Raw genomic sequence first — 26,856 nt, 5'->3', positions numbered from 1 at the left:
CCCAAGGCCAGCGCGGGGCACCCGGGACGCTGCTCTGGGTCCTCTTGGCACTGCCACCCATTTCCTGAGACAGCAGTTCAGCTCACGGGGGCCTCAGGCTCACTCGCCTGTGTGACTTCACAGCGAACTTTCCAGGCCGACCCCGCGACCCCGCACCCCCGCCCAGCGCGAACGCTGCTGGTGTAGCAGGGACAGTGCACCCCTGCCCCCTGCGGAGCCGGCCCCTCCCACCTGCAGGCTGAACGCGGACGCGGCATAGGACCCCCAAGTCTGCGGTCCTGGAGGGAAAGGCGGCTGATCCACCCCGAGGGCAGTGGGTCCTCCACCCAGCGTCCTGAGAGGCCTGAGTGGAAAACCCCCTCACGGCTTCCGTCACTGTAACCAGGACGACGGCAACCCTCACCCCCAGAGAGGCCACCAGGCTCGGCGAAGGCACAGCCCGGGGAGCACAGCAAGGGGTGGCCAGCAGGACCCCAGTCCCACCCGGCAGTTCTGGTCCTGGTGTGCACGGGAGCACCCTGCGGAGAGACTAAAATCCACAGATGCGTTCAGCATCCTTCAACTCAACAACAAAAGCACAGACACTGAAAAATGGGCAAAGGACTTGACAAGGCATTTCTGCAAAGATAACGTGAAAGGCCACGTGAGCACTGAAAGGATACTCGACTTCAGTGGTCATTAGGAAGATGCAAGTCAGAACCGTGAGACACCACCTCAGGCCCACGAGGACGGCCACAATTAAAAGAAAAAAAAAAAAAGAGGCTTCCCTGGTGGCGCAGTGGTTAAGCATCTGCCTGCTAACGCAGGGGACACGGGTTCGAGCCCTGGTCCGGGAAGATCCCACATGCCGCGGAGCAACTAAGCCCGTGCGCCACAACTACTGAGCCTGCGCTCTAGAGCCCACGAGTTACAACTACTGAAACCCACGCACCTAGAGTCCGTGCTCCGCAACAAGAGAAGCCACCGCAATGAGAAGCCCGCGCACCGCAACGAAGAGTAGCCCCCGCTCGCCACAGCTAGAAAAAGCCCGCGCACAGCAACAAAGACCCAGCGCAGCCAAAAATAAACAAATTTATAAAAAAAAAAAAGAAAAAGGGGGAAATAAATACTAGCAAGGATGTGGAGAAATAGGAACCCTCGTACATTGCTGGTGAGAATGTAAAATGGTGCAGCTGTTGTGGTTCTTCAAAAAATTAAACATAGAATTTCATGACCCAGCAACGCCACTCCTAGGTGTAGATCTGAAAGAATATAGAACAGGCGTTCAAATACTTGTACGTGAAAGTTTACAGCCACACTGCTCACAACGGGGCCCATGCACACAGCTGACTAGTTCAGCCGTAAAAAAGCACAAAGCACTGACACGCAACCACAGGGGTGACCCTGGAAGACACGCCACTCAGAGAAAAGCAGACACAGGGCCCACGTGCCGCATGGTTCCGTTTGTATGAAACGTCCAGCACACGTGAAACCACAAAGTATACTGGGCTGCGGGGCCGACCACACCCACCGTCCGGATGCTCCAGGGGCAATTCCGGGCATCCCGCCATCCAGCCAGGGCACAAGGACTGGTCTGAGTGAAGGGTTTGGGGCCGGGAGTCCCAAGACCTGAGGACGGTTCATTTCTTCACTAGCAGCGTGACTCTGGGCAACGCACAGCCTGTCCTCCAGCTTGCTGTCTAAACCACAGAACGAAGCCGACCTGCTTCTGCTCGGCCCCCAAGGCTCTCAGGAGGCGGGCGAGGCGCATGGCGACCTCTGCAGGGTGTGGAGATGGGAAGCGTCGGAATCTTGCACCGGCGGCTCTTCTCTGCCCCAGAGGACAGCGGTGCGGCCGGGGGAGGCCACGGGGGCCAGAGGATGGCAAGAGGACCCAGGCACTGCCCGGGGTCCTGCAAGTACCCGTCACTCCTGCCAACCCTCACCAGACGCTACACCATCACCCGCCAGGGTCAAGGGGTAGAATCCTTTATTGAGGCACATGAGCTGTGGGGTGTCCTGGCCACAGCAGCTTCGAGATGAACAGGGGATAAACCTTCTGTAGCCACAACTTCTGAACGGGGGACTCCCTGCCATCCTACCCTTTCTCAGGACGTCTGTGGATCACAGGGGGCAGCCTCCATGGCTTCTCAGCCGTGGCCGTGGCCGTTCCTGAGCCCCAGGCACAGGGCCACGGTCCACCAGGCGTGGCCTTCCTGAGAGCGCAGTCTGGACCCGGACTCCTTAGAACACAGGCCACGCTCCAAGAGCAGCCACTTTCCTCAAAGCCGCCCTGGCAGCGCAGGGCCACCTGGCCCTGGAGAAACAGCTCGTTTCCCGAGACAGAAGCGGCAGGTGGAGGCAGTGGCCCCCTTGGCCCTACCCTGCCCTCATCTGTTCTGAGGACAGAAGGGACGGGTGTGTCCAGGCTGGTGGCAAAGGCTGCACTTCCGGGGTTTCTTGGCCGCGGACCCTGCGTCCGAGGAACCAGCCCGGGCCCTTTTGCTTCTGGCCTCTGGCCCCTGGCTTCCTCCTCTGGCTCCTGCCCAGGGGGGGCCTCCAAAGGTCCCTGCGGGGAGAGCGAGGGGAGGAATGAGTGTGGACAGCAGAGCCCCAGCCCTGGTGAGGGGGCCCGTGTCACCTCACACGCAGAAGCAGGGACCAAGCAAGCAGCCCCCTGAGCGCGTGCAGAGCCCGAGCTCTGGACCCTTCCAGTCCTTCTAGAGCCTCACCGTACTGGCCGCCCCATTACCCAGGACACGTGACCAGGCGGCCCGGAGATCCGACACCACCTCCACCCAACGGGAGCCCTCGTGCGTCTGCCGTGTGCGCCGAAGGACAACATCCCGCACGGCACTGGCGTCTCCAGCCTCCGCCTGCCCCAAGCCTCTGGGTTCTCCCTGTGTGTGCAGACCTGCCGCACGCGTGCTAGAGTCACAGTTTCAGGCTAACAGGGACCCTAAAAAGGTAGGCAGGTGCCCATCTTACGGAGGAAACAGGCTGAGAAGCCACACCAAATGGTTCAAGGTCACACAGGTGGGCCCCGAGAGAAAGCTCCCGCCAGGCTCCCTTAGGCACGTGACCAGGCTTCTGCGTGTCCTGGAGGAGCCAGGTGCCTTCAGGTGCGTCATCTACCTTGACCCAGCGTCCGGCGGCGGTTCTCCCCACACCCATCCGTGGAGCGCCAACCCAAGCTGTGTAACCAGACATCAGGAACCAGGGCCTCCGTCTTACAGGATGAGGCCCCGATACAGAGCCCGCCAGGTTTACAAAGGCGGGAGGAGCGCAGGGCTACAGGAGCAGGCAGACCCACAAGCCAGGCCTGGGCTGTGTCGCGGTGTGATCCCGACAGGTCACTCCACCCATCTGGGCCTCACCTTCCTCTCCTGTGAGTCACGATCACAACTATCACCCGATGAAGGTGAGAGAAGACACACAGAGCACAACGGCGCGGTGCCAGGCGCCCAGCAAGCTGCCCGTGACCTTGCAGGTGTGACTGAGCGGGGAGGGGAGCAAGGCGACCCGTGCCCCCACGCCAGCGCCCCTGCCCCCCTCAGGCAGGCCCCGCGTGCCCCCTCACCTGGGGCCACGTTCTCGTCCACCCACTGGAAGAAGGCGCACTGCTGCTCCCGGGGCTTGGCGCACGTGTGGAACTGGCGCCCCTTGTTGGGCCCGTCCCTCTGCACAGTGCGCGTGACCGCGGGCTGGCTGCACAGGCAGCGCGCGCCGCCGCCACCATCGCCGGGGCTTCTGGGCCCGCCCAGCGGCTTCCCTGAGCCCGGCAGGCGTCCCAGTGAGCCGCCCGGGGGTCTGGGCACCTCGGAGGGACGCCCCCCTGCTTCTGGGTGGCCGCCGTCGGCCCACAGGAAGAAGCTGCAGCCGCCGCTGCTGCACCTGTAGAACTGGCGGCCCTGGTTGGGCCCCTCCTTCCGGACGGTGAGCAGCACGGCCTCCCGGCCACAGTTGCAGGTCACGGAGTTGCTTTCGCCCTCGGCGGCGGGCAGGGGCAGGGTCCTGGCCAGAGCCTTCGAGGGCCTGGTGGCAGGAGGCTGGGGGTGGCCGTGCTGGCTGCTGCCCATTCTGTTCAGGGCCTGGCTGGCCTGCAGGTGGCCGGAGGGCCGGCTGACTGGCTGGCCAGCTCGGGTGGGCCCCTGTGAAAACCTGAGGTCCAAGATCTCCCGCAGGGTCTCGTCACATCCGCCAACGCAGCCGACAAATTCCAGTGGCATGGTTGGGGGAAGGCTGCCTCGCTTAAACTTGAACTTCAACCTAGTGAGGCCAGAAGATGAGAAAGCACGTTAACTACCGGGTGCCAGAGTCTTCTTGGTCCACATAGGGCTGTGCCCACCCCACCTAGGAAAGCCACGCAAGGCACAGCCAGCCCGGCCCCTGCGGTCGCACAGGAGCGCAGAGCAGGAGGGAGATGAGCTCTAAGACCCATCACCCGCCAAAACCCAGGAGCCTCTGAAAGGTGCACCTCCCTGTGCCCCGGCTCAGCGTGGTCCAGGGCCTCTCAACGTGAGGGCACACTACTTGGTAGCGGCATTAGGACGCACGTGGGCTTTGCTCTCATTCTCCTGTGTGCATGCATTAGGGTTTTCCAGAAGCTCCAAAACGCACAGCAAACTCAGCAGACTGACTGCAGATGGAGAGCTGAGAAGCCTACCATCTCCTGTTAAGCCAGACCGTGAAACTGGCAAAAATGGAAAACAATGCAATCTTCCTCTCGTTTTTTTTTTGCTTTGAAAATAAGTACATTTTATCCTAAAAACACGTTCACTTGAGTTAGTATGCAATGCATTTGTTACAAACACATTAATAAACATTTTAAGTGATGCCTCCACTTTAATTGAAAACGTGGTAGAATCTTTATAAACGTTAACTCACAACGGAAGCTCTCTGGGTTCCTCCGTGATTTCTGAGAGCGTAAGGGGTCCCATGACCAAAGGTCTGAGGACCAGCCCTAGGCGCGGGCCTGGGGCTTTCTGGAGGAGACCACCTTCCTCAGCCTCTGCGTCAGCCCACAGTGGGAGAGGCGGGGAAAGGTCGGGCTCCTCCAGGAGGTGCCAAGGAATGAGGGCCCCCAGGGATGCCACCCTGTGCCCATCCTGCAGGTGCCTCGGCCCCCGGCTCACCTGTAAACGGGTTGTGGCTGACACACCGGACACACGCTCCCGTCCCTGCTGGCCTCCAGCACACTGTCCGGGAACCACACGGCCGAGCGACATTGCGGGAACCCCGTGCAGCTGAGGTAGAACCTGGGGAGTGAGGGCCGGGGTCACGCAAGAGCTGCCGGAGACGGTTCCAGCTGATCACATGGGACACTCATGGTTCTGGAGGACACGGTCGCTGACACCGAGGGACAGGAAAACCAGCCTGCATTTACGTCCCTGAAATCCCCACAGTCACACCGCTGACGCCTCTTCCGGCTTAAAAACAACCAAGCCGCTGCCAGCGCCCAGACCACGGCAGGGCCCCGCCGGCCCCTGGGTGCTCCCTGAGTCCGCCTAGGCCTCCGGCAGCCTGGACTGCACGCGCTGCAGAGAATCCGATCCATACCCTCCCCGCAGCTTTGTGAGGAGAAAACGGGCTCAGCGGCTCAGCAACCAGTGGGGCCTGCGTCGCTGTCCGCACACAGGGCGAGCGGCATCCCTCCCCAGGGGACAAGCCCCGCCCTCACCAGCCCCCCCCCCCCGCCCATTCCCACAGGGCCTCACACCCCCAGGGCCACCATTCCAGCCCCGACGCCCCGTCCAGGGGCTGGTGAAGCAGGCCTGCATCTACATAGCGACGTGGGAACAAAAGGATGGGCCCTGCACAGCGTCCAGTGCTGGGCTGCAGGGGCGGGGAGGGGAAGGCACAGCTGGGCACTGACCCGCCGCTCTTCCTGGTCTTGAGGACCATGTCCTTGCCGCACTGCGGGCACTTCCTGACGGGCTCCGGCACAGCTGGGAAGATGGCTTCTTGCTGGGCCAGCTCCGCCCCTGCCCCAAAGTACTGGGACAAGGCCTCGTCCAACCTGAAGAACCAGCAGAGCATTTACCGCGTTCTTGCGTGCTCACCACACGCATGACCCGGGGAGCCGGCCAGTCAGCCACAGGCCCGACGCGGAGCGCCAGGCACAGGGCGCCGTGCTGGCCAAGCGGCCGGCTCCTCCGACCCGCAGCTCCCGGGAGGGATCCAGCCGCAGGCCGGCGCTTCCGCCTCGCCACTGGCCCCACAGCAAGCAAACAAAACCACCCGGGCCGCGCACACACCCCTGAGTGTCGGTCTGGAGTCAAGTTTAGACTAGCGCGTGCATTTCTTTTCAACACTGGTACGGGGTTAGGAAACGTGTTACTTCTAACAGAACACACACACGCTACTTATTCCAGCCACCTCCCAGTGCCCTAGACAACAGCGGGGTGCACACCCGCAGCCGGTGAACCCACCCCCGAGGCTGTGCTGCCTGCTAACGCAGGACAGGATGGAGAGGGCGTTTCCAAAGCCAACAGCCCAGAGAAACTGGACCAGGTCTTTCTGGTTACGGTCTCCAGACTGGCAAGGCTCTGCGGCAGGAACCAGCCAAACTCAGGAGGAAAGCCCGGAGGGGCCGCAGCCCCCGGCGAGGGTGAGCTGCCCGGCGGGAACAGCGGCATCCAGGGCGCGCCATCACCGGGGCTGAGCGGGCTCGCACAGGAGAGCAGGCCCGTACTCACCTCTGGGCTTTGGCCATGGCTTCGATGAAGACCTGCTTGTACTTCTGCACCTGCTGCTGCAGGACCACGAGCTTGTCCTTCTTCCCCTCGCAGATGAGCTTCAGGTCGGCCTCCAGCTCGGCCCGCAGATCAGGCTTGGACATCTCGTAGCCCATGGAGTCATAGCCTGTGAACGAGGGCAGCATCATGCGGCCCGGACACACCCGCGGGGCTTCACTGACACCCCACCCTCCGCCCCGCCCTCGAGCCCCCGGCTCCTCACCTTCCACGAGCCCCATGCCCAGGTGCCCGGGGAGAAAGCGCTTGTCTGGCGTGAGCCCAACGTACATCCGGGCCTTGATGGTCTCGATATGCTCCGCGTGCGTCGCGTCGGTACCTGCAGGCCACTCTTATCACTCAGGCTGATCCGCGCCCCGCCCCCGTGCAGCTCCCTTCCTCTGCCTGGACCTCCTACTCCAGGTGACACAGCTCCGCCCAGAGCCGGCCACACAGCCGCTTCCTCACCCTCACGCCCACTCACGCAAGCTGTCCAGTCCAGCTGGGAAATCCCTTCTGTAAGCCCCGCCCCTGCCACGTGTCAGAGCCCACATCGCTCGCTCGTCCACATCATTACAACGTCCCCGGTCTCCTGGCTGCTGGTCTCTTCCTTGACCCAACCCACTCTTTATGCCACAACCAAGGGGATCTTCTGAAATGTAGCTCTGCCATCAAGGAAATGCAAATCAAAACCACAAAGAAATACCACTTCACTCTCACTGGGACAGGTACAACCCGAAAGACAGATAGTGGCAAATGTTGGTGAAACCCCTGACCCTTGCATGGATTGTAAGATGGTGCAGCCGCCGTGGAAAACAGTCTGGAGGATCCTCAAGGTGTTAAACACAGAGTCACCGTATGACCCAGCAATTCTACAACAGGGATGTACCCAAGAGAACTGAAATCATGTCCACACAAAAATCTGTACACAAATATTCACAGCAGCACTATTCACAGTAACCAAAAACTAGAAACAACCCAAATGTCCATAAGTTGATGAATGGATAAACAAAACGTGGTCCATCCACACGACGGAAGAGGTCTGGTGGTGAAAAGGAATAAAGCACCGAGACACGCTACCTGGACGAGCCCGCAGAGCAGGCAACGTGGGACGCCAGGTGCAGAAGGCCACACGCTATGTCGTTCATTGATAAGAAATGTCTAGGAGAGGCACATCCACTGAGGCAGAAAGACGAGGGCTGGGGGGCTGCAGGGGAGGGGGACAGCTAACGGGCATGGGGCTTCTGAGGTGATGAAAATGCTCTGAAATGGACCGTGGCCACGGCTGCACAATTCCATGAATCTGCTGAACACTGGACTGTACCTCTGAGCTCAGTGGAGCGGACGGTGTGTGAATTATGTCTCAACAAAGCTGTTACCATTGTTTCAATGTAGGTCTGTGAGCTCCTTTCTTAGAAATCTCAGGTGGCTCTCTGCTGACCTTGGGCACATCCGAGCCCCTGAGCCCGGTGTCCAGGCCCCGCAGAGTCGGGCTCAAATCATCTTTCCGGCCTTGCCTTCCAGAACCTCCCCCTGCAGCATGTGCCTGCTGGTCCCCGCGTCCTTCCTCAGACCCTGCCTTCATGCAGAGCGAGTTCTCACCATGAGGTTCTGAGGTCCCTGCAGAACCCCTCCCGATGCATCTAGTGTTTTGGTTGGGTTTGTTTCTCCTGCTGGATGAGCCCTTGAAGGGAAGGACCAGGCCTCATTACTGTGTCCCTGGGGTCTAGACCACGGTCAGCTCTTGTGGGCCAAAGTTTTTATAAACAAATTATGGTGAGTGAGCTACCTCTACTTGTACCTAAACCCACAGGCTTTCTGGGTAGCACAGTGGTGGCCAGCGGGCTCCAGGCAGGGGCACGAAACTCACTCTGCAGTGAGGCGGCTGTGCCTGGGGGCCACCCCCTCCACCTACGCCCCCCCCCGCCCTGTGGTGCTGGCCCTTCTGGACTCTGCTGCCAGAGGTAATCCTTGAGATTGCAGAGCAGTGGTGAAAACTGAGGGGGGAAGCAGATCAGTCACAAGGGACCCACCTGCAAAGCTTGGGCCACGGGACTTATTGGGAAAAACAATTCTGGCCCAGTTTTTGTTTTTTTTTTTAATCCAACTTCTGATTCTTAAACAATTATGGGAAATGCTTTAACAAAAGCTAAGCAAACGGCCACCCATGGCAAAGGGCGGGTGGCAGACTCAGACTCTGAAGGGCCCAGCATGTGCCAAGCAGGTGAGCGAAGCCAAGCGTGAGCGACAGAAAACAGCCACCACTCAAGGCTGCCAGACCTCCCGATGCTTCAAAAGAGTGTTTACATGAATCCTGGCGGTTTTAAATGTTAGTACCTTGTTAAGAATACGACAAAAACAACACATTCCTGTGTGGGCCCAAAATACCAGTCAGTGTGTCCCAGGTGAGACTCCCGCGTGACGGGAAACACCCCTGTCCCTATGCGGATGGTGCAGGGCAGCGGTTAAGGGCACCGACTGCAGAGTTATCTGGACCCAGGTGTTCACAGCTCACACACTTTGTGACCTGAGGCAAGTTCTTAACTGCTCTTAAGCTTCCCTTTAGCTGCAAAGTGGGGAGGAGAACACAGCCCCCTCGTTAGAGCTGTCGTGAAGATCAGAGGAGAATTGGGCCCCGCACCCATGAGACGGCAAGAGCCGCCAGTTACCATGACGACAAGCTACTTACCAATGCCGTGCTTCTCCATGAGGGCAATAAGGTCGGCCTCAGTGAGCAGCTGGGGCGGACTGGTCTCCCCGTCCACCATCTCCACGGTGCTGGGCTGAAAGCAGGAGCCTCGACTGTAGACAGGGAGGGTCTACAGAGGGCAGCAGACGCGGTGGTCAGACCCCCGCCCGGAGCCCAGGCACAGACCGCGCTCTGTTCTGTCGCATGGTGCAGGGGCCGGGAGCACGACGGTCCCCCCTCCCCGCTGTGTCACCTTGTCGCTCCAGCGATCGTAGGGGTACACGTCCAGATAGTTTCGGGCCAGGATCATGAGGCCGTGGGCCACGAAGCGCTCCTGCGCGATGTCAATCTCCACGGTGGTCTCCTGGCCCTGGGCGTCCTGGGAGCAGCAGGCCAGGAAGTGGCGGACGATGAGCTCGTACAGTCGCTGCTCGTCCCCCTGTGGGGAGAAGAGGCGCCCTAGTCCCTCGAGACGCTGCCGGCAGCTCAGTCTGGCTGGTGCTACCCTCCAGCCCAAAGCGCCACACACAACAGAGCGCAGCTCCTGCAGCCCCGTGCCCACGCGCAGTGCAGGCAAATCCCTCGCTGCTGTGGGTTTAGGCCGATAGACTTCACAAGTGGAGTCCCCTTGCCCTCAAGACTGGAAAGCGACTCCTCTGATGTAAACCCAGTCCGAGCAGAAACCAAGGCGACAGCATCCAGTTTCCAAGAGGCCCAGTGTATGCAGGACACACAGACTACAGGTGCACCGGCAGCCTCAGACCTATGAGCACAGGGCCCGTGGTGACCCTCCACCCTTTCGGTAACCGAGCACACGGTGAAGCCCCCTCTATCAGAAGCCTGTAAGACATCCACACTCATATCCAAAATCCTCCTTCTAAGAATGTCTTCAGAGGAAATGTGACATCCACGCAAATATCTATTATGCAAATGTTAACTGCAGTAGATCATCCTTTAAAAACAGATCTAGCAAAATATAGTACCTCTATGCAATCATTATATATCATACATTAAAATATTTTAGCCTATGGGGAAATGCTCACGATATAAAATGGAGAGCATTAGTTTACAAAGCTATTTAAGGTTATACTTTCATTGTAAGAATTATATACACACAGAGGAAAAAAACGTGGTTTTCAGGAAGCGGTGAGATTACAGGCAATTTTTTACTTCCTTATAGTCTTTTGTATTTTGTGAATTGTCTAAAATAAACACGTATGGCTTTCAGAATCAGAAAGAACGTGTGCTATTAAAGGAAGAACAAAACAATAAGCCTGCAGCCACCAAACAGGCCTAAGCAGCCGTGGCCCCGGGAGCGTGTGCCTGGCTGAGAGCACGGCTGGCCTGTGTTACAGGCTCTAGGCGCTGGGTGAGAAAGCCCCCAGCCCGGAGTGCGGCCGGAGGGTGGCGGTGAAGTTTTGGGAAGGTGACGGAAACCGGCCCAGTCTTGGAAGGAGAAGGGTGGGGGCCGAGCAGGGGCTCAGGGAAGGGGCCACCTGGTTTGTGGCGAGGGCCAGGGCGGCAGCAGAGGGAGGGGACAGAGGGCGGGGAGGGGCTGGATGGAGCAGAGCCCCCGTGGGGGTCTCTCGGGAAGCCAGGCACAGGCTGTGGGAGGAGGATGGTGACACGACCTCTTTTCTGAGATGGAAATTTCGAGACCACTTAGTTCCTAAAGTCAGAGCCCGCAGAGGAGATTCAAACCCCAGCCCTGACCCCGACCTCCCTGCGGGTTCTGGCGGCAGCACAGCCAGGGAAACCAACCTGCAGGCTGTCAGTGTACTTGGTGGGGTGGATGGGGGGGTGAGCTTGGTCAGACTTGTTCCCGTTGCGTGGAGTGGGGCCGCCCCGCTCTAGAATGCTCTGGGCGAAGGGCCCCCAGCGTGGGTCCGAGGTCTGCTCCTCCACCAGCGCTGTCAGGTCTAAGTCTTTGGGGAAAATGTTTGTTTCAGTTCGGGGATAGCTGATGTACCTAAACAAAGCCAAACAAACACAACAAGAAATTGCTAAATTGGTCTATAAACGACTAAATTAGCTTGAGAACACTGGTGACACCTGCAACAGCCTGTCTGATCCAGGCAACTGCGTTACCCATGCTGGGGAAAGCCCTGAGATGTGACCCCCCCCCCAGTGGGTGGGGAGCAACCGGCGCCCCTGCTGGGTCACTCCCGGGAGGCGGGGACAGATGCAAGGGCACACTTGCTCCAGCCCAGCCCTGCTGCCCCCGGGGGCTTGGGGCACTTCCCCACCTCCCCAGCATGGGTGGACAGAACGGCCCCAAGACAAGCCCTGCGGTCCTGAGTCGAGCGGCCCGCGCTCCGCGGCTTGTCTTGAAGAAGAGAAAGAACGATGTTGCCCCTGAACTACAAGGTGGACCCTGTGTGTCATTTTAAACGTTCCATTAGCCACTTGAGCATTACTGGGACAATTTACAGCCTTTTCTCACACAAGCCTTCCAAACGCGTTATGTTTACACTCTGAGCACGTCCCAGTTTGGACAACCCAAATTTCACGTGCTCGACAACCACTTAACGGCGAGTGGCTGCCACACGGGTCAGCGTGGACCACGCTGTCCCTGGACGGCGCTGGGTGCTCACGACCCCCGAGGCAGGATGGTTTACAGCAGGCACACAAGTCCTAAAGGTGCCACCCGCCCCTGCCAGGGCCCCAGCGCCCCGCCTGCTGAGAGGCCGAGAGTGGGATTTGAGTTTACTCTGCGGAGTGTTATTTTAGGATTTAAGTGACTTTGAAATGCCTTTTCCATCAGAAAAGAGAAGTCAATGTCAAAATTCCTCTACTTGAGAGCCGGGTGATATCTAGACAGTCTGGTTTCCTCATAAGCTCTATTTCTAAAATATTTCACCCTGATAAAGATGCACCAAACTCTCTTCCCAAATGTGGACTAATATTTACCCCTGAGTGTAGAGCTTTTCAGCAATCCTCATGGTTTCTTTAGCATTTATCCTCAACTTCCGAGAAGCCAGCTTCTCAAGTTCCTGTAAGATGTGTGGACAGGCACGGTGCATGAGTCACAGGCCCCAACACGCCACACACCTCCTCTTCAGAACCTCCCGGCGTCCCTCCAGCTGCTCGCACACGTCTGTGTGAAAGGCTGTGCTGCGGAAAGGTTTCTGGGCCTGCTGGGCAGAGCCAGGCCCCCAGCCCAGGGGTTCCCAGACTCCAATGTGCAGAAGCCAGAAGCACCTGGAATGCAAGCAGACTGCTGGGCCCGAGCACTAGGGATTCTGAGAGAGGAGGGCCAGCACAGAGGCTGGAAATCTGCGCTTTTAACAAGTGTCTGAAGTATTGCTTCTAATGCCAGCAGTCTGAGACCCGCACTTTGGGGACACCATCTGAACCCCGGGGACATCCCCTGGCTGATGAACGCCATTCTTCCAGGCCTCACGGGGGATCACCAGCTGTCCCTTCCCCTTGGTGACCCTCCGACAATGCTGCTGGCTACAAGTCAAAGCAGATTAACCAGTGAGGGATGAGACACTTATGCCTCCTGTACACAGTCAATCCGCAACCCCTCCCATCGTCCCTCACCACGCGTGTGCACACGCACACACAGGCGGACACGCACCCCCCCCCCCCCCCGAGACAACGGACGCACTGCCCACCAGTCCCTGCACGTTCTGCATGTTCAACCTTCAGAGGCAACCCGGACAGTAATTACACCCTGAATTTTCCTACAGAGTGGTGACTGGGAAGGGACACCCTAATGTGCTTTATGCAGACTTGTGTCCCGTTGGGTGGTTCTTCTTGGGATCAAAAAAATCTCAGAAGCCCTGTTCTAGGGTAGGCTAATAAAGTAGGTATTTAAAATGATGTTTACATACATTATGCAAAAACGTTAAAGAAAATGCTTGGGTGGAAAACGCTAGCTATTCCAGTAATGCTGTGAAAAATAAGGACACCGAAAAAAGAGGAAGACACCAAAATTACATCAGCAATTACCTAAAGATGGAGAGGTGATGGGTGATTTCTCTTCCTTCTTTTGTTTCCAAAGCCCCACATAGAGCAGTTATATTGCATTTATTAACTGATTTAAGAGGTCAGGCAGGCCTGTGCTCTGGGGTTTCTGTTTCTCCTAAGAGCATTCCCGTGCGGCACTGGGAGGAGGTGCTTCCTGTCACTGGGCCACCTTCCGCAGCAGAAGCCCCATCCCAACCACAGAAGTCAGAGCTCCTCAGGGCTGGCACAGCCCCCCAGAACATACCACAGTGTCCAAAGCTTGAGGCCTCCACTTGCTTTTTGCCTTGGACCTGACCTCCACCACGGTCGCCCTGGGATCCTAGAAAGCCAGGACAAGCAGAGGCCGCTTTAACCTGCAGGAGCACCCTCCCCAGCTTTCCTCGACCGCCCCTGGCACTGCCCGCAGAGGCCCTGTTCCCTCCCTCAAGACGTCAGCTTGCAGCCCACAGTGTGCTGGACGCCAGCGCCTGCTTCTCACTCAAAGTAAGACTCTGAGGGGCAAGTTCACAAGCCCCAAGGTGCCCCCTCCAGAGCCTCGGCATCTCCTTAGTTTCCTGTCTACACATGCACAGTGTTACTGTTTTGTTTTGTTTTGTTACATTCACGACAATACAGAGCTGGAAATAGGAGAAGTTACATAATACAAGCTGGAGAACTCTAATCTTAAGACCAACCTCACGTTTTTAAGGGAATGCAAATGGATAAAGAACTCAGCTTAAGTGATTTGTTCATGAGGATGTTTACAAATCAAAATCCAAATTTCTCTCTGCAAATAGACTGGGGACCAGGTGCTCTTGGACCAGGAGCTCCAAGCATCCCGCCTGCCATGTTTCCCTGCACCACATCCTGGTAAAGCAGAAAACGGGCAAGTCTTTTCATTCAACAGATAAATGTGCAGACTGTGTAACCTTGAGGGCCAAAGGGGAGAGCAGTGGACAGTTGGGGCGACCCCTGAGAGGCAGCGTGGTCTGCAGGAGCTGGAGAGTCAGACACGCTGGGAGGCTGTCCGAGCTCGGACCCCACTAGCTCGAGTGTGTCTGCACAGTTACTCAACTGTCTCCAGCTTCCCCGCCTGTCACATGGGTTGGCATTACCACCCCCAGAAGCACCACCAGGACCGAACAAATAACACACAACATAGAGCGCGTCTGGCCTGTAGCAGGTGTGCAAGTTATTACTCCCCGATACCAAGTCAGTAATAAACCTGCCGGGGGCCAGAGCCAAGAGGCATCCCTGACTCACTGAACCTAGAGGTCTCTGAGTTTTATCCAGGTACCACCGTGTGCAGCCCCTGGGTTACACAGGCCATCACGTGCTGAGCGATGGGAAGCAGCACCACGGAGCGGACAGCCTGAGGGCGAACCGGAAGCTGACTGGCCTGCGGCCTGAGCAGCTCTCGAGCCTCCCGTGGCCACCTCCTGCTGAGCACTCCCACCTCCACTCTGCGGTCGCCCTGGGACGCCCTTCTCGAGCCCCGGCCCTAGAGCAGTCCCTCCCTGCCCCCGGCCCTTCTCCGTTCCTTTGCCCTACTTTCCTGCCCTGTCATTATCACTGTATGACGTTCACCAATTCACTCATCTGTGCCTTTTACGTCTCTGGATTTCATCATCTGACCAGTGGAAGGAGCTGGGCCAGATGCCATCTAAGCTCCATCCAGCTCTAGGATTCTCGGGTTTGGACTGGTCCAGCTGGCCCTTATCAATCTCTGGTGACAGTGTACTGCTTCAAGAGGGATTTTTTTTTTTTTTTTTTTTTTTTGAGGGATTTTAACTATGTGTTTCTTAGCATTTCTGGTTTCACCTAAAAGTTCTACAGGTCTTTCCTTCCACATTTCTAGTGCTGTTTTCATGGGGTTCTAGTCTTACTGGCACCCAGAAAGTGATGTCCTGGATGCAAACTGAAAGCTACAGTCCGGTGGGAAATGGGGAAGAGAGGGAGCGGCTTGGGAAATCACAGGATGGTTTTCCTAGATCATCACCTTCAGAGCCCTTCTTACCTCCATGCACAGCTGATAGAGGACAAGACAAGCCGTGTGGTTGAAGAGCCGATGCCTTTTCCAGCTGAACTCCACTGCGCCATCCCTGTGGTCATGAGTCACTGTGGGGGGCACACAGGAAGGCCGTGACCCGGAGAGGAAAAGGTCCATCATGGTGAAAGCCAAGAGCCATGAGACAGAGGAGACCACCTCGGACACTTGAGGTGGGTCCCGAACACAGTGACGAGGGGGTCAAGGGCAGCGAGACGCAAACCACACCCTGAATTAGCGCCCAGGATGCCCCACGTGCCCTCAGCTTCTGCACTCCGAGCGGCCTCACCTCTGATTCTGTGGAAGGTTTCTGGCACAAACGCCTGAATGGCTTTGAACCTCTCCACCACGAACCCCAGGGTGGGGAACTGGCAGCTGCCATAACTGATCAGCTGCTCCGCCAACACCTCGGGAAAGATCTTCTGCAGCCGCAGGGTCTGGAACCTGGTGAAGGCAGCCCCTGAGGAGAGAGGACGGAGGGAAGGAAGGAGAGGCTGCGCTCTGCAAGGTCACAGCCCGCTGCGCCGCCGTCTGGGCCCGAGCCCCGCCCCCCTCGCCGCGGCCCCGCCCACCACCCCGCCCCTCACCGATCCGCAGGTCCAGCTCCTGCCTCACGTCCACGGCGTCGCTCACTCTGCGGTCGGGCTCCATCAGGTTTTCACAGGCCGCCTGGACAGCGCGGGCGGTGATCTCGGAGAAACGGGCTCGCAGCACCTGCAGGCTGGGCTTCACTGCGGAACAGACAAGGGCACCGGGGCAGGTCCCCCGTGAACGGAGGGTAAACCAGTTCAAGCAGCTGCGAGGCAGCCAGTTTGACGGGTTCAGTTAAGTCAGCGACATGCTGTCTAAGAGGGAAGGCTCACTGTAGCCAGGCTGAGAGGTGTCAGAAACAGGAGCGAGTGCGTCTCAGCCATTAGCTAAACCCTCTCCGTGAGCCTCTCGAGGCGTCCATCTCGTGCTCTCCTGGGCCTTCAGGGAAAAGGGAGATGTTCAATAAAAGGTCGTGGGGGAAGTTCATGTCCTGTTATGGATATAACACAGGACATGCACACTGTCCCTGAGAGTGAATATTGAATATATTTAATCCTAGAAGTCGGTATAGTTTGAAACACGAGAGCATTTAGGGAGAAGAGAAGCCCCCCACTCTCTGAAGCCTGAGAATGGCCTGCACGTCACTTCCTCTAAGTTACCTGAAATCATTAAGCTCACTTCAACAGTTATTAATGTTCAGGCATCGTACAACGAATACAGACAGTTAAAAAACAAAACCAGAAAGAACATTCTAGAACTATTCTTTGTACTTTACGTATGGTGTATACATTCTTTGTGAATATTTAATTTTTTAAAATTAATTTATTAATTATGGCTGTGTTGGGTCTTCATTGCTGCGCGCGGGCTTTCTCTAGTTCCGGCAAGCGGGGGCTACTCTTCGTGTGGTGCAAGAGCTTCTCGTTACGGTGGCTTCTCTTGTTGTGGAGCACGGGCTCTAGGCGTGTGGACTTCAGTAGTTGCGGCACACGGGCTCAGTAGTTGTGGCTCGTGGGCTCTAGAGCGCAGGCTCAGTAGTTGTGGCGCACGGGCTTAGTTGCTCCGCGGCATGTGGGATCTTCCAGGACCAGGACTCGAACCCATCTCCCCTGCGTTGGCAGGCGGATCCTTAACTACTGTGCCACCAGGGAAGCCCGAGAATATTTAATTTTTAAAAACAGAATATCAAGTCTCTGCTCTCAAGGAGCTGGCAATCAACTTGGACCAAACACACAACAAGCCCTGGGCTGCAGCCGGTGAGCCTGGCAGAGGGGCTCAGGACAGAGTGCCACCCCTGCCACGGCCCCAGAGCAGACACTCACCAGCCTTGCACACGTGGATGATCTCAAACCCGATGTTTTCACCTTCTCTGTCGCAGTCGGTCCAGATCACCAGGACCTGGCACTGCCGAGCCTCTCGCTCCAGAGTTTTCTGAAGTGCCCGGTGGGGGAAAGAGTGGTGAGAGCATGGTCTGCAGAGCATCGCGCAACAGCTCTGCACTGCATCTGCCCCAGCATTAATTAGGTTCTTGGAGAACGCCAGCTTGGTGAGGAGACACGGAGAAAACTGTCCCCGCCGTGCGTGGTAAGGATGGCAAGGTCACTAGTACTGTCCCCCATCTTAGACCCACCCGCACACCCATGAGCTTCTAGAAGACAGGGGTTTATTACGACGACACCATCTTGACGAGCCCTGAAACTCGGCTCTACCACACCTACAGCTCTAGGGGTTCTGATCATGTCCTCAACTAAAAAAAAAAAAAAAAAAAAAAATCAACCCCTAATTGAGCTCCATCCCCAAAAGCGCTCCTAGTCAGCAGTGAACCAAGGACAGGTGCCCTGACTGCCTGAGAAACCACAGCTCAGCGTCAGGTGGCCACTTGCAGATCGTAGTCTCTTCCCTCCAACAGGGGGGTGGGAGGGGAGCGGACCCTGATGACGTAACCACACCTACTCCCAGGGTTTAGTCAAGCAGCCGCTCTTCATAAAAAGGCTCGCTCAGTCCCTCAGCCAGTTAGCTGAAATGGCCTCATTTATATAACAGGTGGCAATAATTTTTTTAAATCATGGTACTTAGTTTAGTGAAAACCTATCCTTCAATTCTAGTGCAGTCAAAATACAGAAACCACTCGGTTTCATTAGGTGGTGGTTGTTCAATATGTCTTCCAAAAGATCCTACCTTGATGTCTAAAAAATTCTCTGGGCAGTACTTTTCAATTTCTGCTTCAAAGAGGACAAGAGGATTGCAGCTCTGCCTGGAAAAGAAATGAAAACACACAAAATCCTAGCACAGCACACGATGGGAGAAGACTGCCCCAGTGCACTCATGGGTGCATCCCCACCAGACAGAGTGCCCTGTGAAACGCCAGAGGATTACAAGCAAGGCTGTTACCCTCTGTGCAATGCACTCCCCATGACGATTTCTAAGAAGAAATTCTGGAACTCTTTCGTACGTATCTGCAATAGGGTAACTGCAATCCAATGACTGCATGACAAGGGTTTGGGTAGGGAGTTCCCTGGCGGTCCAGTGGTTAGGACTCGGTGCTTTCACCGCGGGGCCTGGATTCAATCCTTGGCTGGTCGGGGAACTAAGATCCCCCAAGCCATGCAGCATGGCCAAAAAAAAAAAAAAAAAAAAAAAGGTCTGGGTATTTTGGGGGAACGCACCTGAAAGTGGCTGTTTATTCTAAGCATATGGTAAAAATTCACAGCGAACCAGTTAATCCTAGGTCACTGCTATGGTATCTATGGTTTGTGTTCCCCGCAAATTCACATGCTGGAATCCCGACACCAATGTGATGGTGTCAGGAGGTGGGGCCTTTGGCCGGTGATTAGGTCGTGAGCGTAGGCCTTCACAAAGGGGACTCGCGGTCTTATAAGAGACCCCGGCAGGCTCCGTAGACCCTCCACTATGTGAGGACACAGTGAGAGGTCAGCAGGCCACAGCCTGGAAAAGGCCCTCGAGGGACCATGCAGGCACTCCGACCTCCCACCTCCGTAACTGGAAGAAACACATTTCTGTGCTTCATAAGCCACCCAGTGTGTGTATTTTGTCACAGTAGCCCAATGGAGTCAGTCATCTTACTGCTGTAAGTAACAAAGTAACACCGACATGCCTCACACTTCCTGTGATATTTTACAACTTACTGTCATAATCAGAAAGCTCCCCACCCCAGGAATCGTACTGACCATTTGCGAAACTGCATCTGGAAATCATGAGCCAGCAAGTGTCCTGAGACTGAAGTCATTATCATGGTGACATTCTGAATGATGACAAAATTCAAGTTAGTCTTTTAGCAATTAGATTTTGCCAAATCATTCAAATAAAAGAGGGGACCTTCTATCAAAGGGGAAAAAAAAATGGTCACCAGGGGGTGGGGGGAAGGGCGGATGAATAGGCAGAGCACAAGGGACTTTTAGGGCAGTGAAAATACTCTGTATGATATTATAATAATGGGTACACGTCATCCAAACCCACAGAATGCACACGATCGGAGTGAACCCCAATGTCAACTATGGACTTTGGGTGACAATGATGTCGTGTAGGTTCACCAGTTGTTATGAAGGTACCATGTGGTGGGGGCTGATGAGGATGTGTAGCTGTGCATGTGTCGGGGCGGGGGGTATGTGGGAAATCTCTGTACCTTCCTCTCAATTCTGCTGTGAAGCTACAACTGCTCTAAAAAGAAGTCTATTAAAACACACACACACACACACACACACACACACACACACACACCCCAAAACCAGGTGACTGGGAAGAAACAAACAAGTATACCTCTTCAAAGCCAAACCCATAGTGATACAATCACCATTCTAATTCTGGCACCATTATGCCTTTTAAATTTAAACTATTGTATATTAGCTTCTTTCTTGTTATAAAGAGTTAAGATTGGGACCATGTTTTATAAAAAAGAGGCTTCCTTATAGATTATAAAACGATCACCTGTCACCAGTGATCTTTAGGTCATAACAATAGTTTTTCTTAAAAGACAGTGACATATTCTACAATGACATATTCTACAAAGACATATTCTACAATGGCCAGGCTAATTCTCCTTGATTAAATAATTCTAAAATACAAGCAATTTAGGGAGGGCTTGTCATAAACAGCTGCTCTTTTTAGCCATAACTAAAAACCCAAGGAATGTACAGCAGAATGGCGCATGGATCTGAAAGCATCCTTCAGCCACAGGATAGAAGTACTACAGCACCTACCTGGCCACGCAGACGATAATCAAACTCATAGATCTTGTTGAATCTGGAAAGTCCTTCTCTCTACAAAACAAAACAAAATCTATAAATTACATAAAAGACAAACGATTCCTCACATAAAGATCAAGTAAATCCCTGATAAGTGGGAATATTAAAAATGCAACAGTACCTCCTATAGATTAAAACAAGGCGAAATCACTAAGACCATTTGTGAAGTGGCCCCTCCAAACTCAGTTACAAGCATGTACTTGCTCAAGTCCACAGAGCTTTTATGCTGCAAGGTGACCTGAGCATAAAAAGTGTTACGTGTAACACCACGTAACATCTTTCTAGAGCTGAGAATGGACTTGTCCAAGATCACATGACAATTACTCCAGAGAGAGGATTAGGACACGCATCTCTTGACGGTTTTGTCCGTTCTCCACACACACCTCTCTACTTCCTGGCCATACAACTGCGCCAATAAACTGGTGACCACAGGCAAGTATTCACCTTTCTGAACCTGAATTTATTCTGAGTAAAGTTACCTGTAAGGTCCCTCTGGCTCTGAAATCCAGTAACGCTATAAGCCCCAGTCAGGCCTGGGAACCAGCCTACAAAGCACCTCCTCAGCTGCACTTATGTGTGAACGAAACCCTCTCAGAGAAGATCCCACCTTCTACAAAGGTGTTAAAAGTAGCTATGCACGCGAGTTTCACACCAACGCTGCACAGAAGACAAGACACAGGCCAAGCGGGACTGGGGCAACCTCCAAGCGCCAAGAAGGATCGTGTCGAGAACACCCTCACAATTTCTCTGGGTCGAACATTGAATGAGGCTCTTTTCGAGGCACAATGGCAAATTTAAAGACGGAATTTATCTTAAGAGCTCACTCGTCTAGTGTTGCCAAGAAAGGAAACTCCCCTCTACAAACTCCAGTTGCTAGTTAAGCCCTTTTAGTACCAGAGAAAAGAAATTGTTGCATCACTGGGGTTTCTACCTCTTTTTAAGAAAGCACTGAAGCTTCCCAGACAAGCTCTTACGTGGACCCTGATATGTAACAAGGTCCAAGCACTCCGGCTGCAACAAGGCTGAGCTCTGCTAACAGCCTATCCCCAGTCCGGCCCCAGGTGGCTCCCGAGGTGCACGTCCGTGGTCTCCTGGATCTCCCGGGAACAGTCTGGAAACCACTGTTCTAATCCTCTCCTAGTGGATGACCTGTCTAACGGCATGTGTGCGACCCGGGGCCAGGGCTCTCCCAGGCAGCCTCCTCCACCAGGGGATGGTCCTGAGGAAGTAAAATGTTTTTCCTGGCATTTCAAACTTGCCTCCCCGCAGTTCCCAGCTGAGGACAGTACTCAATTACGTATGATTCCACCGCTTGGGTGAGGTGCTCAGGGGAATGGGTTGCTCCCAAATTACAGCAGAGTTTTGGAGCCTAGTGAAAGAAGAAAACCTAGTAGACAGACCAAGAATGTGGCTTCTGTGATCTCTTTGCAGTGCCATCCACGCCATTAAAACTAAAGAAAACAAAAAAACAAACTCCCCCAACCCCAGAGCAGTCCCATCTTCTCTAAGTGCTCTGTAGGGAATGATCACATTGCTGCCACTGAATCTACTGGATTCTTTTTTAAGATTTCTCCTCCTGAATATAAAGCCCTCAAAGATCTATAAGTTACTAACAGCGGTCACTGTGGACAGTGGGGCTGGTTTACTTGATACACATTTGTATTCTCTGAACTATCTGAAGTAGTTACTAGCGTTTAAGCACTACTCTTAAAAAGACATTCTATCTGTGTCAATATTTTCGTGCATTTCTCTCAAATGTGTACATATTTATATATATGTTTGAAAGCCTTTTCCATAACAGGTGTCTAACTATCTATCATAAGAAAGTACAATTTACTTTGCTATCCCCTGCCATGACTAGTCCGTGTTACTTCCATTCTTTGCTATTACAAAAGCTGCAACGACTATCACCTGATTCTGAGCTCTGCGTGTGGATGTCTTAGCTCCTCCACAGAACTTAAGTCCCTTAAAGGCAGGGATTGCTTCATTTGAGGCAAGCCCTGTGTGAGGGATAAATACATGAACAGACCCGTCACTGTCTTAGGGAGCGACACACCATGGGAGAGAGGGATGAGCAGCTAGAGAATCGACCCGTGATGACGGCCAGCACCAACAGTGATGAGAACGCATCCGGAAACAGAGAAGGAAATGGATGGAGAGGACGCTGAGGAAAGAGTTCACGAAACAGGTTCATTTAAGTTGTCCTTTATTTTTTCTTTTAAAAGGTGAAGAGTTCGTCAGGAGAAAAGAGGGACAATGTCATTTCAGGAAGAAGGACCAAAACGTGTGAAAAAGCATGGTGAACTTTCACCTTTTACACCCTGACTGCTCTCATCATTCCCTTCCTCTCCGTTCCCTCTGCTCCCACCCAGTGCTCCTGGGTCCCTAGGGTTCAGGCCTCTTACCCCCCACATGGAGAACCCCAACAGCTGCCTCCCGGACTCTAGCCTTTCATTCCTCAAGTCCTCTGTGGCCACAATGACTTTATAAAACACAAATATGATCCACTTAAAACCTACACTGCTCATCTCAACTGATGCAGAAAAAGCATTTGATAAAAATTCAACAGCCTTCACCATAAAGTGAAGTGTGGCATTTACAAAAAACCCACAGCTAACATCACACTCAATGCTGAAAGACTGAAAGCTTTTCCGCTAAAATCAGGAACAAAACAGAACGCCCGTTTTCGCCATTGCTATCCAAGATTACTAGAAGTTCTAACCAGAGCAACTGGGCAAGAAAAAGAAATAAAAGACATTCAGATCGGAAAGGAAGAAGTAGAACTGTCTATTCACAGTCAACATGATCTTATAGATAAAATCCTAAAGAAGCCACAATGAAACTATTAGTGCTAACAAACAAAGTAAGCAAAGTCTCAGGATACAAGATCAACACACAAAAACCAACAGGAAGGAACAACCTGAACAGCAAATTAAAACAATTCCATTTATAACAGCATCCAAAAGCACAATGAAAACTGTAACACGCTGTTGAAAGAAATTAAAGAAGACATACTCAGTCATAAAAAGAATGAAATCATGACATTTGCAGCTACACGGATGGACCTAGAGATTATCATACTAAGCGAAGTAAGTCAGAAAGAGAAAGAGAAATACCATATGATATCATTTATATGTGGAACCTAAAATATGACACAAATGAACTTATCTATGAAACAGAAACAGACTCACAGACACAAAGAACAGATTTGTGGTTGCCAAGGGGGAGGGGGGGTGGGGGAGGGATGGAGTGGGAGTCTGGGATTAGCAGATGCAAACTATTATATATAGATGGATAAACAACAAGGTCCTACTGTATAGCACAGGGAACTATATTCAATGTCCTGTGACAAACCATAATGGAAAAGAATATGAAAGAGAATGTACATATACCTATAACTGGGTCACTCTGCTGTACAATATAAATTAACACATTGTAAATCAACCATACTTCAATAAAATACGTTAAAAAATTAAAGACATAAATAAATGGAAAGACAATCTTTGTTCATAGATTGGAAGACTTAATATTAAGACAGCAAATTCATATGGAACTGCAAGGGGCCCCAAGTAGCCAAAAAATTTTGAAAGAGAAGAACAAAGTAGGAGGACTCGCCCTGCTCAATTTCAAATCTTATTACCAAGCTACAGGAAATCTAAACAGTGTAGTACTGGCATAAGCAAAGACATGCAGAAGAATGGGACAGAACTGACAGTCCAGAAATAAACCCAAATGTCTATGGTCAACTGTTTTTTGACAAGGATGCCAAGGCCATTCTATGGGAAAAGGACAGTCTTTTCAACAAACAGTGCTGAGAAAAACTGGCTATTCATATGTAAAAGGATGAAGCTGGATTTTTATTTTACACCACATAGAAAAATTAACTCAAAATGGATCAATGACCCAAATATAACAGTTTAAACTCTTAGAAGAAAACATAGGGGCAAATCTTCATGACCTTCGGTTTGGCAATGGCTTCTTAGATATGACAGTGAAAGTATAATCAACAAAAGAAGGAAAAACAGATAAACTGGACTTCATCAACATTAAAAACTTCAGTGCATCTAAGAACACTATCAAGAAAGTGAGAAGACAATCCACAGAATGAGAACATCTGCAAATCATATATCTAACAAGGACCTAGTATCCTGAATATATAAAGAACTCTCACAGCTCAGCTACAAAAAGACAATTCAAAAATGGGCAAAAGACATGAACAGACATTTCTCCAAAGAAGGAGACTCAATGGCCAAAAAGCACATGAAAAGACGCTCAGCATCATCGGTCACTTGGGAAACGCAAACTGAAACCACAGCAAGATATTTCACACCCACCAGGATGGTGATAATTAAAAAAAGAAAAGAAAAAGAACAAGTGTTGACAGAATGTGGAGAAACTGGAACATTGATGGTAAGAATGCAAAATGTTTCAGCCACTGTGGAAAATAGTTTGGCATTTCCTCAAAAAGTTAAACAGGGTTAACTTATGACCCAGCGATTCCACTCCTAGTCATTTACCCCAAAGAACTAAAAACAGGTATTCAAGTAAAAACTTGTACATGAATGTCTATAGCAGCTCTATTCACAAGAGCCAAAAGGTGGAACCAGTCCAAATGCTCACCAACTGAAGAAAAGATAAACCAAACATGATCTATCTATACGATGGGATATTTATTATTCAGCCGTAAAAAGGAATGCAGTACTAACATACTACAACATGAATGGATCTCAAAAATGCTAAGTGAAAGAAGCCTGACACAAAAGGCCACGTATTGTATTAATCTTTTTGTGTGAAATATCCAGAACAGACACAAATCTTTGAGGACACAAAGCAGCTTAGTGACTGCCAGCGGCTGGGAGAAGTGGGGAATGAGGAGTGACTACTTCATGGGTACGGGGTTTCCTCCTGGTGTGATAAAACCTGGAACTAAACAGAGGTGACGGATGCACAACATTGGGAACGTACTAAACGCTGCCGAACTGTATACTTCAAAACGGTTGACACTCACGTGCAAAACACGTGGCTCTCTACTCCTCTCACGATGTGCCTTCAACTGCCATGCTTGCCGTGCCCACTGGCTCCTTCCCCGACCGTCCCCACTCCCAACTCCCACCTTTTGAACTTGCCAAGCTGTTTCAACCCACTGGGTTGTTCTTTGAACATGGCGTTTCCAGTGCCTGGTAAAACTTTCAAGACTGAGCTCAAATGTTCATCCAACAAATATGGATTGAGGGCCTCCTGTATTCCAGACACGTGTTAGGTACCAGGGATACAGCAATGACCCAAATAGCCATAGCCCTTTCCCTCGGAGCTTCGAGTCCACAGAGGGGTGGCGGGGACTGAGATGAGTAATTCAACAGCACGTCATCGAAGTGTAACTGGGAGGTGCCTTCCAAGTAAAATAGGGTGAGCTTATCACACAGCGCCCTGACCCAGCTCGGGGAGAGGGATGCGAGGAAAAGCTTCCCTGAAAAAGAGACACTCAAACAGAGCCCGAAGGATACACAAGTTAGCTCTGTGTAGAGGGCCCCGTCTCAAGGAGCCTGGAGCCCTAGAAATGGGCACAGCCTGGGGCTGGTCACCAGGACACTCAGCGCCGGAAAAGAGGTGACGCTGTCAGCCAGCACCCACACAACCTCGGCTCCTGTTCCCACCATCCACCGCGGGAAGCAGAGGCCTGAGGACCCCGCGATGTGAAAGAAAAAAGAGCAGGGAACGTCCACCCATGCTCTGGGAAGTCTCCAGAAAACCGTTTCAGGATCCACTTTTGTAATTGAGAGTGTCCTGACAGCTCGTGAGGCCTCGTGTCACCTCCTTCCCAAACCCTTTCTCACCGTCCCTCTCCTTTGGGCCTTCCGTGTGTCCAGAACACACCTGATCCCCAACTCGCCTGACTCTCGTAATTCGTTAGTAGCGACGGAACAGGGGCTCGGGCGGGTCGCCCTCTCGGATGCACCTAGACTGTAGGGCCGGGCGTGCAGGCGGGGGACCCCGCAGGCTCGAGAGTAAGTCGGGGGAGTGTGGCCTGCGGTTCCGAGTCTCAGGCCCGCTTGGCATCCGCCGCCGTGCAAGGCGGACCCAAGATCTCCAAGCAAACGGAGAAACACGTTAACTCCGTTTCTAAACGCCCGTCGGTCGCAAGAGGCGCCCAGAGGCGCCGGCCCAACGGCTGGGACCCCCGGTGGGAGCAGCGGCCGCTCGTCCCGGTCCCGCCCGCCCAGGGGCCTCCTCACCCGCCGCATGCGGCCACCGGACAGCAGGTCGGCGATGCCCTTGGCCGCGTCGTTCTTCTCGGCCACGCAGAGGATCTTCCGCACGCCTCGCATGGCCACCTCCATGTCGGCGAGGGCCAGCGCCCGGCTCCCAGGCCGCGGCAGCCAGCGGAGCGCGCAGCGGACGGCTGCGAAGATCATCCCCGGGCCCCGCGCATCTGCGGCGCCAGCCCAGGGACCCGGAGCCTCCCGCTGATCCGCAGTCCCTCTCGCAGCCCACTTCCGCCCGCCTTCCCGCCGCTTCCGTCGGCGCGAGGCGCACAGCCCCGCGAACTACAACTCCCAGGCTGCCCGGCGCGGCCACCTCACTTCCCTCCCTTCCCGCTCCGCCCTCGGGAGACGCCCCTCTCCGGATCGGAAGTTGACGCGAACGCTTCCGGGTCGCGCGACT

The 26,856-nt window shown here is 53.7% G+C and overlaps 1 protein-coding gene across 1 annotated transcript; it reads right to left on the bottom strand.

Annotated features, from left to right (window-relative positions):
- Positions 1 to 1,952: 1,952 nt before the first annotated feature.
- TOP3A (DNA topoisomerase III alpha) lies at positions 1,953 to 26,713 on the bottom strand. The gene is made up of 19 exons (XM_068530183.1): positions 26,427 to 26,713; positions 20,149 to 20,208; positions 19,120 to 19,193; positions 18,110 to 18,185; positions 17,254 to 17,362; positions 15,991 to 16,134; positions 15,693 to 15,863; positions 15,374 to 15,474; positions 13,622 to 13,696; positions 12,313 to 12,395; positions 11,164 to 11,371; positions 9,656 to 9,841; positions 9,403 to 9,532; positions 6,940 to 7,053; positions 6,678 to 6,843; positions 5,855 to 5,998; positions 5,115 to 5,237; positions 3,560 to 4,248; positions 1,953 to 2,548 (listed from the first exon to the last, which is right to left on the bottom strand). The coding sequence occupies exons 1-19, from the start codon at positions 26,604 to 26,606 to the stop codon at positions 2,370 to 2,372; spliced, it is 3,012 nt and encodes a 1,003-aa protein (XP_068386284.1). The 5' UTR covers positions 26,607 to 26,713; the 3' UTR covers positions 1,953 to 2,369.
- Positions 26,714 to 26,856: the final 143 nt, after the last annotated feature.

This window comes from Eschrichtius robustus, chromosome 20 (genome assembly GCF_028021215.1).
Source record: "Eschrichtius robustus isolate mEscRob2 chromosome 20, mEscRob2.pri, whole genome shotgun sequence".
Classification (NCBI taxonomy): Eukaryota; Metazoa; Chordata; class Mammalia; order Artiodactyla; family Eschrichtiidae; genus Eschrichtius; species Eschrichtius robustus.
The sequence above is the reverse complement of the archived record's forward strand: the minus strand, read 5'-3'. Positions and strand labels throughout refer to the sequence as shown.

Bases quoted from the DNA above. Each gene is read 5' to 3' on its own strand.
- TOP3A (XM_068530183.1), bottom strand. From the start codon at position 26,606: ATGATCTTCGCAGCCGTCCGCTGCGCGCTCCGCTGGCTGCCGCGGCCT. The intron at 15,864-15,990 runs GTGAGGGGCGGG...CTCTCTCCTCAG, and splicing joins GGAGCTGGACCTGCGGATCG to GGGCTGCCTTCACCAGGTTC. The intron at 6,844-6,939 runs GTGAGGAGCCGG...CCTCGTTCACAG, and splicing joins GGGCATGGGGCTCGTGGAAG to GCTATGACTCCATGGGCTAC.